The following is a 12,338-nucleotide window of genomic DNA, read 5'->3' on the forward strand; positions in this document are numbered from 1 at the left end:
GAGAGTGCCTGTCTTTACGCACACACTTGTGCACTATAATATCTTCTGCGCAGTTGTCTAATCTCTCTTGAGATAGATGTCTGGAGGGCCTTATGTATATCTAGTTCTGTAGGCAGTCTCTGAAATCCATCTGGAGAACACACATGATGCATTAAACTAGAAGCTAGTTTTGAAGGTCCCTAAGGACGACATTAAATGTAAACCTAACCTGCAGCACTAAGCCTCGACACCACGTCCTGAGTCTGGTCTGCGGGTCCCGAGGGCGATCCAGCGCCAGCCCCGCTCGCAACACCACCTTCTTCCACTCCGGGGAAGAAAGGAGACTTGACTGAAAAGACAGAAACCAATATAAATAATCATTTAAAAAACACAGAGCTTTTATTTTATGCATTTACTAAAACGGATAAAGTTTTAGTTTATAAAATTTCAGAGTATTGTCACCACACCAAAAGTGTTTGCAAAAAATCTCAATCAGCTCATTTGGTTGTAAGGAACTCATTTGGTAAAGGAAGGCTTTAAATTAAATGGATATAACCCAAATATACTAACAGCTGATATTAAACAAAATGTATTAAATTACAAAATATTTGATTCAAGCCCATTCTCGTGAGAACTTTCAAAGTTGGACACTGATTCTCTCTTTCTGTCATCATTGATTTGACATACGAGAGAATAAGACATCGCATTGTTGAATAGTTAAAGCCATTAACAAATTACAATGTATATATATATATATATATATATATATATATATATATATATATATATATATATATAGACAGACACTAAGTCCACATGTGTATATTAATAAAATCACTTAAACTTTTTTAAAACTTAATTAAAATAACTTCCAAATCGAAATACTATCTTAGTATAATTATAGTATTGTTGAATTATTTTTTTAACACCAAACTGAAAAAACTTACTAAAACGATATACATAATAGTTATATCAAAAGACGCAGCGTCTTCTGGAGAAGGTTTTTATATATAATATTAGTATATAAGTCGCTACACTTCGCAGTTACATCCCGCTTTATATTTAGACTATTGACGTGACAAGAGTGAATTTCATGTTCTTTGTATTAATTATATAATATGTAAATGAGCCGAGATGGCCTAGTGGTTAGAACGCGTGAAACCCGGGTTTGAACCCACTATCATCGGTTAAGAATTGAAACTTTCATGTGCTTAGTTTGTGTTTATAATTCCTTGTGTTTGACGGTGTAGGAAAACATCTTAAGGACACCTGCATGTTTCTTATTTCACTGAAATTCTGCTACATGTGTATTCCACCAAAAAAGACAAATATGCTTTAGCCCAGCAGTGGGACATTCACAGGCTGTTACTTTACTTTATGTAAAATGTTATCAAATTGGTATATAGTGCACCATATTTGATTTTTCATTGACTCCGTTTCAAGCCAATACTGGTTGTCTGGAAGAGACGATACCGCCGCCATATTGTGCCTCTTATTAGATATTTTTATGTCGTTGAAATTGTAAAATTTATTATCCTTGTGCTGTACAATTAGAATATTAATGTTTTATATATGTTTTTTTTAATTCAAAAATATCTATAATTTTCCACTTCGCTTATTAATGAATTGAAATATTTATTAGAAAACATTAACGATTAATGCTTATTACTCAGTAAATCACTAATATATAAATTATAGGCTGGCGAGTATGTGTGTGTGTGAGTGAGCGAGGTGGGAAATGGTCACCACCGCCCATAGACATTAGCGCTGTTAAAAATATTAAACATTCCATACATCACCAATGCGCTACCAACCCTAAGATGCATCTCTATAGACAAGTTATAGTTACAAAGCCCTACCGACCACCATTAAAAAATAATAATTAAAGATAAATAATAAATTTAATTGTATTTACTTAAAATACTATGTAAATTGTAAAACAGTAACCATTAAGTATCTTGCCGGTACTTCGTAATAGAATCTACATTAATAATAATAATAATAATAATATCCTGGGACATTTTTCACACACGGCCATCTGATTCCAAATTAAGCTTGTATAAAGCTTGTGCTATGGAAACCAGACAACTGATATACTACATATACTACTTTTCTTTTTGTAAATACATACTTTATATAGATAATTACACCCAGACTCAGGACAAACAGACATGTTCATGCACACAAATGTCTGTCCTGGGTGGGAATCGAACCCACAACCTTCGGCGTGAAAGGCAAGTGTTCTACCAACCACGCCAACCGGCTCAATCTAATCACCGTTCAGAATCTACATTCTGAACGGTGATAGTTTTACAATTAATTCATACTGGTGATAGAGGTTTGTGCAAGCTCGCCTGGGTAGGAACCACCCACTCATCAGATATTCTACCGCAAAACAGCAGTACTTGGTATTGTTGTGTTCCGGTTTGAAGGGTGAGTGAGCCAGTGTAATTACAGGCACAAGGGACATAAAATCTTAGTTCCCAAGGTTGGTGGCACATTGGCTATGTAAGCGATGGTTGACATTTCTTACAATGCCAATGTCTAAGGGCGTTGCTGACCACTTACCATCAGGTGGCCCATATGCTCCGCCTTCCTATTCTATATTTAAAAAAATTCAATACTGTAAAATCAAACATGACAATTTAAAAGAGCTTTTATGAGCCGACTCGAATAGATAACATTTCGATTTTTTGGCCGTTACTTCGTCGATGGTACATGAAACGATTACGTACAATTTTCACGAATTATTACCAAAATTCGTGTTAAGAGGTCGTGTTTGTAACAATTATCGTGGAAGCCAAAAGTCAACGACATCCGCGCCTTGGAAGTGAGCCAACCAACAAAGATATCCCAAATGAGACGCTCCCACAAACGCATACGCTCATACCGAATTAGATAATTCTTATAATATTTATAAATCCATATATGTATATACATAACTAGCTACCCGGCCCGGATTCGCACGGTTAGAATATTAATCTAGATCAATGTTTCCCAACGTGGGGCCCACGCCTCACAGGGGAGCATTTTTTTTATTTAAGGGGGCAATTTAAAAATGGACTCGACACGACTTAACCCTTATACTGATAAAGAGAAGAAATCGACTTGATATAACACAACGTGGAGACTTGAGATTAAAGCTAAGCAAATTGGAACCTAATATAATATCTCTGTGCAGCATGCATCAAGCGCAAGGATCGCACTAAATGAATTTAGAAAAATTTGAATTTCATTTTTCCATTATATGTTTTGAAACTTACGATGTTTAGCTAACAATTTCATAGTGATTTCTTTCTAAAACTTATCATTTATATTTCTTAAGGGAATAAAACAATTTTATGTATGGAGGGCATAAAAATTTAAGAAATGTTAAGGTGGGGCATGACCAAAAAAGTTGGGAAACACTAATTATAAACACTATTGATAAAACGTTTATTTATGTAATACATATAACTATATTGGTCGATTCTTAAATAAAAACTACCATCTAAGTTCCAAGTTGTATAATCTCGATTCAGATCTTGTTTTGAGTCTAACGAACCCCCAAGTCAGAGGTTAGACGAGTTCACGGGAGAAACACAAAATTATTATACATGAAACGTGTATTTATTTTAAAACGCTAGCTTTATTATTTCAGCAATGAATTCGCGATGCGGTTACCGTGCACGGGGTTCGATGCCCGATCGTGACGAATATTTGTTTAGTTCGAGACCAACTCGATTGAAAAAATGTTTATTTAAATATATTAAAATTAAGCTTTCATTTATACAAAAAAGATATATGGCCCAGTGAGTAGACGCTTAAATGAGATAATTCAACTTACAACAGCTTCCCCTCAAAAAGAGAGGAGAGGCCGTAGCCCAGCAGTGAGACAATTACAGGCTGTTACGAGAATCATCCTTCCCCGACAGATTCTGGTCACGGCTTTACGCAACACGTTCAAAACCGTAACTGTAAACAGCGAATGCAAAAACTTGGCAAAGTCCTTTCATCAAGAGGCCCACTAGCCTCAGCAATCTTCGAATGAAAACAGAATCGCGGCCAAGATCCTAAAGCCTATGGTATCTAACGCAATCTGCTTACAGCATCACATCACGTACGCCGCGTCACGAATGCTATACAGAAATATACTGTTGCGGTCTCTTAAAACGCTGACGTTGGTTTATTAACGTCTTAGGCATTCAAACACTTCCGAACAAATCTCTAGTTATTTCTAACCACCGCAGCGTAACTGTCGTGTCTTTTTTTTACGCTGGAAAAACGCATTACGCGTTTTCCCCACGGGAACAGTGGGGGGGGGGGTGGTATGTGGGGCTCGCCCGTGTTCGAGGTGTCGAGTGCGCCCCGAACATCGAAATACCCACTAAAAAACCAGCGGTACCCTTTCCGTCTTAACGAGGAGCGCCACGGGATCGCTTGCGCCTACCACGAATAAATGTGGACACAATAAAAATAAATAAAAACACAATAAACGCGAGCCTTGCTTATCGACTATTGTTGTGAACGCATCGCTTCTGCCGAGATATATATTGACCGCTGACGCTGTCTGGCGTTGTTACGTAAGCTTTATTAATATATATATATTGTGCCTTATAGTGCACAAATGTGCGCGTAAACACAGATGCACTTTCATAATTCGATATGACGAGAAATCCGACCGGATAGTGACCAGACGGCTTGACGTGCTTTCCGAGGCACGGTTTAAATAAAATGTTAACCCAGACAATAATAAACTCAGTCTACAGATAATTCTTAATAAAAAAATCTTTAAAATGTCTAAAACTAAATCGAATACAATTAGTACGAATTGAACAATGACGATAATCTCCCTAATGGAAGACTAATACAGGCTTCATGTACTTAAAAGGAGGCTTCATATAATATGTGTAAAGAAAAAAAAAACGAGTGCCGTGGTACTCACGAGATTGTCGTGTAAACACGTGAGCTCGCGTACCGATCTCGCGCACACATTAACGCACTCACAATAATCTTACGCTGACGTCACCTGACGCTCGAAATGTTACGCTTACGTCACCTGACGCTCGAACTCTCCGTTAGCCCCCTACCGAGTACCGAGAGCTAAGACACAAGCAAGAAAAATACCTTAATAAGGAAATAAATCATTTTTGTAATCACACTACAGTTTCAAGTGCAACAGAGCAGATGCCCTCATAATACAAAACAAAAATGTCGTTAAATATTTCTTCAGGCAGGCGATACTTCAACGATTAAATCCTTCGATAAAATGAAAACGCACCAGTAATAAAACTATACATGACGACAACGTAAATATCATTATGTAACTAAATAATTACTGTAACCATTATATATATATATATATATATTTAGATTTGCACATATATGTACCAATTAAGTTTCTTTAGTAAATTTAACCTATATATTTATATACTGGTGGTAGAGCTTTGTGCAAGCTCGTCTGGGTAGGTACCACCCACTCGTCAGATATTCTACCGCAAGACAGCAGTACCAAGTACTCTCTCAAAAACACTCAAAGTTCAAAGTTTAGCCAATAACTCGTTAACTGATTGGTCACGGCACCCACTTTAAAGAGAGACTTGACAACTTCATATAGAGCGCAAGTATATAATATAAACTCTCTATATATCTCGTCTCTCAAATCAAACAGAACGGCAACAATTTATCGTACGGAAAGAGCCCGGACGCACGCTGGAAGGCTCGGCCTCGGAGAGCACGTGAATGTAAACTAAATTTGGAAAAAAAAGTTAACATTCTTTTTAAACGTTAACACCCGAGGCCTTGCAAGTGCATTGCCGGCTTCTAAGTCCTACATTTTATTGACCCCTTAAATTGAACCCAGGACCTCGGAATCTAGACCTCATAAGCAAGCGAGTCAATTCAAATTAAACAAGAACATGATTCATTACAAACATACATGTGTTGAAATGGTAAAAGCCTTTAAATTGTCCCACTGCTGGACTAAGGACCTAATTAAACACATGCGGCTTTCCTCGCGATGTTTTCATGATTAAATTACTCATATACAATACATGAAAATTCAGCGGTGCTTGCCCGGGTTTGAACCCGTGATCATCAGTTAATATTAACCACTTGGCCATTTGAATACTTCATTTCAATTCAAATAATAAAGACAACATTTTTTCGTTTATTTTCATTGACAGGGCACACTCGTCACGACCAACTCGACGTGGTTCAACGACCCTCGTCCTTTGATTGTTAAATGTAAAACTTTAAAATAAAAAAATAAAAAACATTCTCTACATAACATACTTTAAATATATGCATAAATTTAAAACTTATACTTATATACTTTCTCAAATAAAGCTTACCATTTATATTGAATTGAAATTTTTTAAATGTTTTTTTTTTTAATCTTAGATTAGATCAAACATTCCTTACATCGTCAATACGCTATCGAACTTGGAAACTAAACTGTAATTATGCTTGTAATCCCACTGGCTCACTCAAGGGATAAGAAATCATGTTTTAAGTGATTGAAAAATATAAAAACTACTCGTACTTGCTTGGATTCATTCACATTCATTGTTTTACTGTGTACGCCTATTCGATTTTAATTTTGTTTTTTTTTTATTCTTATTGTTCTGTGATTTTCTCTGCAAGTGATCTATTAGTAAATCTTTTGAGAAAATAAATGTCTTTAACCGTCAAAAATGCAAATTCAAAATAGACAAAACGACTTCTATAAAATTACTTTAATAAAAACTTTTCTCAAATATAACAGAGATCGTGTAACTGTCAGAATGTGTATATCACCAAAAGTCGGATATCAACGTTTCACGAGTGAGTGATGTTCGAGTTCTTACTACAAGCACTGCCGATTATCGCCTAATTCTGCTAGCATTCTAGTCACCACTCTACATGCCACCAGTTACCATTTCGATTTGCGTATTTATGTCTTCAAAGAAAATATTTCTTATATTAGTATAATATCATATTCACTTTATTAAAAATGTTACAAACATTTTCGTACGCCATAACTTTCCAAGTAACGAAACGCTTGCAAAAAAAATATTTATATTTCAAAATCGTAAAATGTACGTTCAATATTAAAACTTAAATACTGTAAAGATTTGAGTATTGCTCGTTCAGTTAGTTAAATTTCAGTTAAAAATGTTTCAAAAGGCATACCTCACTAAATGCGAGATTTAATCATATAATTAGGTCAAAAATCGAGAAGTAAAAGTTTTTAATTACAATTTACTAATATAGTTTTAAAGCTGTGCCGGCCCGGTGGCTAGAACGCGTGAATATTAAGCGATGATTGCGGGTTCGATCGCGGGCAAGCACCGCGGAATTCAGATTTGATACGGAATGGTAAATAGTCACCAACGATAGACATTGGCACTGTAAGAAATGCTAACCATCGCTTACATCGCCAATGCGCCACCAACCTTGGAAAGGAAGATGATACGTCCCTTGTTCCTGTAGTTACACTGGCTTACTCACCCTTCAAGCCTTTAGAGGTAAAATAGATGAGTGACTGATGAGTGGGTGGTACCTACCCAGACGGGCTTGCACAAAGCCCTACCACCACGTAAACGAGAGAGAAAAAGACATTCGCCTTCAAAAATCCTAATAAATAAACACAAATCATAATTTCTCTTGCAGTTATAGCGCTAGACCGGCAATTTATCAAACCGATTTTGTCATACATTCCGGTAGAAAATTTTACGCATTACCACACATCACCTCTACACTACATAACAGATCTATAGATCGTTCTTCAATTTGCGTCCCAGAAATAAAAATTGAAAAGTCACTATACTACTAAATAACATATATATAACAGTCAATCCTTTTTAACTAATGCGTTCCTTTAAAGTCATGTCCTCCTAGTAACCGTGTATCATTCTTGACATTTATAGAAAAAAATATTCATTTTTATTTTGCAATTGAAGCGAACAATGAAAATTAAAATTTATTTTTAATGACTTTTTTAAATGGTTTTTAAAATAGTAATGTGCATACTCACTCTTTCTGTACGGATACTTCGGGCCTCTGATGAAGGGTGTTATCAAGGGTATCGTGTGCACAGACATTTTAGTAAAACAATACACAAATTTTCGTAACTTTAAAGTAATTCTATTTTATCGTCACACGCGAGCGCTCTACGCTTCACGGACACCGCGAGTGAAAAAAATGACTAGCGCATTCGATTTATAATTTATTTTTATTTTTTTCGAAAATTAAACACAACCAGCCCTTAACGATGAAAATGTTTCATTATTTTTAATATTATTTAACGTTATTTTTAATAACGAAATATTTTAAAAATAAAATAGAATTGCTTTTTCTGTATTAGATAAATATAATTCCTTTTATTATTATACAATTATATTTTTTTAAATTAAAAATGAAGGATTTGAAACATTTTAATATTGTCAACGGAACGCGTCTGAAACTAGCAGAAAGCAAAACAGCAGTTTACGAAAATAACGATTGTCATCTATTTAAAAACACACGGAAAGATTTATTTATGACTTTTAAAGTTTTTTTTTTTACATTTGTTAGTTCTGTCTTTCAACGACGGGGTAGTCATCAACGCGTGATGGGATTTTAATCGTTCTAAATAACGATACAGATTATAATCTCTTTTTTTTAAATAATTGTTTCGTGTAAATTATAGTAAGTTTTACTAAGCTTACTTTTTAGGCATAAAACTGTGAAACGTGATAGTATATTTTATACTTGTATTGATTAAAAAAGTAAAAAAGAATTTGGTACATTTTTAAATATTAATAAGTATGTGTAAAAATAAGAATATTTATTTTTTAATTTATCTGCTGTCTTCTAATTTATTTAAAATGTACGCTGTCAAATAATCTAATATACGAAATAGTGAGATTGAATAATGTACTTTCAAAATATAATCAATTTTGGTTTTATTATAATTTTTTAATATTAATTATAATTATAATTCAGTTCCATAACTATAAAACATTAAAAAAGTAACACGGCAATATTTATTGATATGTAGATAAAAAATCAAACGACAATATTTTAAAAAATATAATGTTCAGTTCGGAAATCATTATCATTAGGACACGTTGACGTCAATTTCATTGATATAATCTGTGGTACTCAACAAACAATAATTCAACTATTTGTATCAAAAAAGTGAAAAATTTTACTTAATATATACACGCTTTTACGGCTAGAATACTGAAACAATTTTGATATATATATAAATAACAAGAACATGAAATACACGCTTGTGACGTCAATAGTCCTAATTTAAAGCGGATGTAACTGCGAAGCGCATCTGCTGATGTAATTATATTATATACTAAACCCTTCTTCGAAGCTTGCTGCATAATTTATTATATATTTTATGTATATACGTTAAATAGTTTTTTTCAGGGATTTAAAAAAAAATTCTTCGTCCTTATTTATTAGCATTTGGCAGTGACTTCTTCGCTTAGGGGTTGCTTTCGAGTCCCTAAGTCTGGGTTTGTTATGTAAAAGTATGTAATATATATTTTATATATATTTTTAATTATATTATATATGAAAATATAAATAACAATCGGCTGGCATTGTGTCCGCCTACCATAGTCCGAGTGTAAAAAAATAAATTAAGAATTTAATTCAAGTCAAGATGGAGTAATGCCGATAGTATTTTCCATGTTGAATATACTTCAATTCTACTGTTACTATATAGTCTTTACAACGTAGCTGACGGTAGGTCAACTATAACGAGGCACTTCCTCTATAGACCCGCTTGCGTTAACCATAGTGCAGTATCTAGGCATTGAGATAAACACTCATGAGTTTAGATACTCTATATGAGCAAAGACAACAGTTCAGTTTTTTTAGTATTGGTAGTGGAAATTAGATACATGCAGGCTTAATCACAATTTTTTCCTTCACCGTCAAGAACGAGATGCATTATAAACACAAATTAAGCTCATGGAAATTCAGTGGTGCTTGCCCGGGTTTGAACGCACGATCATCGTTTAAGATTTACGCGTTCTAACCACTAGGCAATCTCGGTTGAAATAACGCAAGAGATTCAAGAAATTTGCGAATTAATCCCATTTCAAATATCTTTAGCAGCTTCTATTCTATTTTATATTTTTTTTTTCAAGGCTAAACCCTAATATCGTAACGCAAAAGCAATATAGACGTCTTCACGACCTACGAATCTTAGCGAAATCATGTATTTATATCAAAGAGTGTTGAAGCACGTAAGTTTATCGTGAATTTGATTTTTTTTGACTGCCTCGTTGGGGTAGAGGTAAGATACTATGCCCATCCCGAGGTCCTGGTTTTGAATCCCAAGTCGGGCCAATATCAAGTTATTGAGTTTTTCTATCGAAGATTCTCAGCAGCCAGAGTCTGGAAGTTGGTATTTACGCTCCCGTGCCTCGGAAACCACGTTAAACGAGCTCACATATTTACACAATTCTCGTGAGTACCTCGGCGCTTACAGCATTTTTTATGGAATAGAAAGCTGGACGAGAATCTGGGCCACCTGATGGTAAGTGGTCAGCAACGCCCTTAGACATTGGCATTGTAAGAAATGTCAACCATCGCTTACATAGCCAATGTGCCACCAACCTTGGGAACTAAGATTTTATGTCCCTTGTGCCTGTAATTACACTGGCTCACTCACCCTTCAAACCGGAACACAACAATATCAAGTACTGTTGTTTTGCGGTAGAATATCTGATGAGTGGGTGGTACCTACCCAGACGAGCTTGCAAACGCTTTACCACCAGTATAGTTAGTATATGTATAAACATTTTATCTAGACCGCCATGGTTATACATAACTCGAAATGGGGATTATACTAAGAGGGAACAAACACAAACTAATTACTCCTGTTACTCGACTCCATACAGCCAGCAACTCTTTTGTGGGGCAATGTTTACGGTTCTACAACGGGATCCCAGAAAGCGTTCAAAATACCTCTGTGGCTTAATTTTAAAATAATGTAAAGGAACGCTTGTGTGCTAAGCTTGTGTATTATAGAATAATAATAATAATAATAATATTAATAAATAATAATATAATTATACAATTAGTAAGCTTATCGATAATAGCGCACCTTTGGGATAAAACGATGGCTTCTTGGGTATTTGTTTGTTTTATTTAACAATTAAAAGATGACAAATATGACGCTCAGTTTCTTTCGCCGGTTCTTCTCAAATCTGAGTTGTTTACTTCCGAACCGTTGGTAGATTTATGACAGTCAATAAGTGTAACGCTTCTATTTAATGTACCGTATACAAATGTTATCGTTATTTACAAAAATATATATAATTTATAGCCTTATTTACTTAGGTAAATAAGGTATATAGGCATAGAGGTGTCTGAGATCGCGATCTTTGCCAAGGTTTGACGTAACCAGTGTGTCATCGGCTCTATTAAATATTTTTATAAAAAATGTTAAGGCTTTATGCATTGTTAGGGTACCACCCATACCACATAGTATATATAACAGCCTGTGAATGTCCCACTGCTGGGCTAAGGCCTCCTCTCTCTTTTTGAGGAGAAGCTATGGAGCTTATTCAACCACGCTACTCGAATGCGGGTTGGTGGAATACACATGTGGTTGAATTTCAGTGAAATTAGACACATCAATTAATCACGATGTTTTACTTCACCGTCAAGCACGAGATGAATTATAACCACAAATTAAGCACATGAAAATTCAGTGGTGCTTGCCCGGGTCAGAAGCCACGATCATCGGTTAAGATTCACGCGCTTTTACCACTACGCCATCTCGGCTTATATAATATATATATGTATAAATAACATATAATAATTATTATTTATTTATTCTAGTAACAAGACTCATATATAAAATTACAAAAAAAGAAATAATTAAATAAACACTACTATCTCCAAACCTTCTCCTCAAAATGGAGAGCAGGCCTTAGCCCAGCAGTGGGACATTAACAGGCTGTTACTTACCTACTAATTATATAATTTACTGGTCCAGCTAAAACTTTACAACAGCGGTTTATAAATATACAGTCTAGTCTGTTAGCAATCATGATTAGAACTTCGTTGGAGCTGGCCCGCACCCTGTGAACCAAGGATGCACACCTTTTTCGCATTCATGCGTAAAAACAGTCTATATTCGCTTCAGCAAACATCCCTGAAGCACTACAGAAGCGAGGCAGCCCCATCAGCTGGACCAGCTGGATCAGCTGGACTGGAGCAGCTATTGTACTGGACACGAAGAGCATTGTATGATTACACCGCCAAACAGCAATACCTACTATTGTTCCGTTTGAAGAAAAGTGAACGAGTATACTTACACGCACAAAGGACATAACATGTTAGTTCCCAAAATTGGTCTGGGGGTGGTCGTGACCACCACACCT

At 35.2% G+C, this 12,338-nt stretch overlaps 1 protein-coding gene across 1 annotated transcript in view; it reads right to left on the reverse strand.

Moving 5' to 3' along the window:
• Positions 1-12,338, reverse strand: part of LOC126779997 (cytoplasmic polyadenylation element-binding protein 2) — a 79,941-nt gene that overhangs the window by 14,502 nt on the left and 53,101 nt on the right. The window contains exon 3 of the mRNA XM_050504234.1: positions 209-328. Within this exon, the coding sequence (XP_050360191.1) occupies positions 209-328 (120 nt within the window). The remainder of the gene's footprint in view (positions 1-208; positions 329-12,338) is intronic.

The sequence above is a fragment of the Nymphalis io genome, chromosome 30, assembly GCF_905147045.1.
Source record: "Nymphalis io chromosome 30, ilAglIoxx1.1, whole genome shotgun sequence".
NCBI classification, from domain to species: domain Eukaryota; kingdom Metazoa; phylum Arthropoda; class Insecta; order Lepidoptera; family Nymphalidae; genus Nymphalis; species Nymphalis io.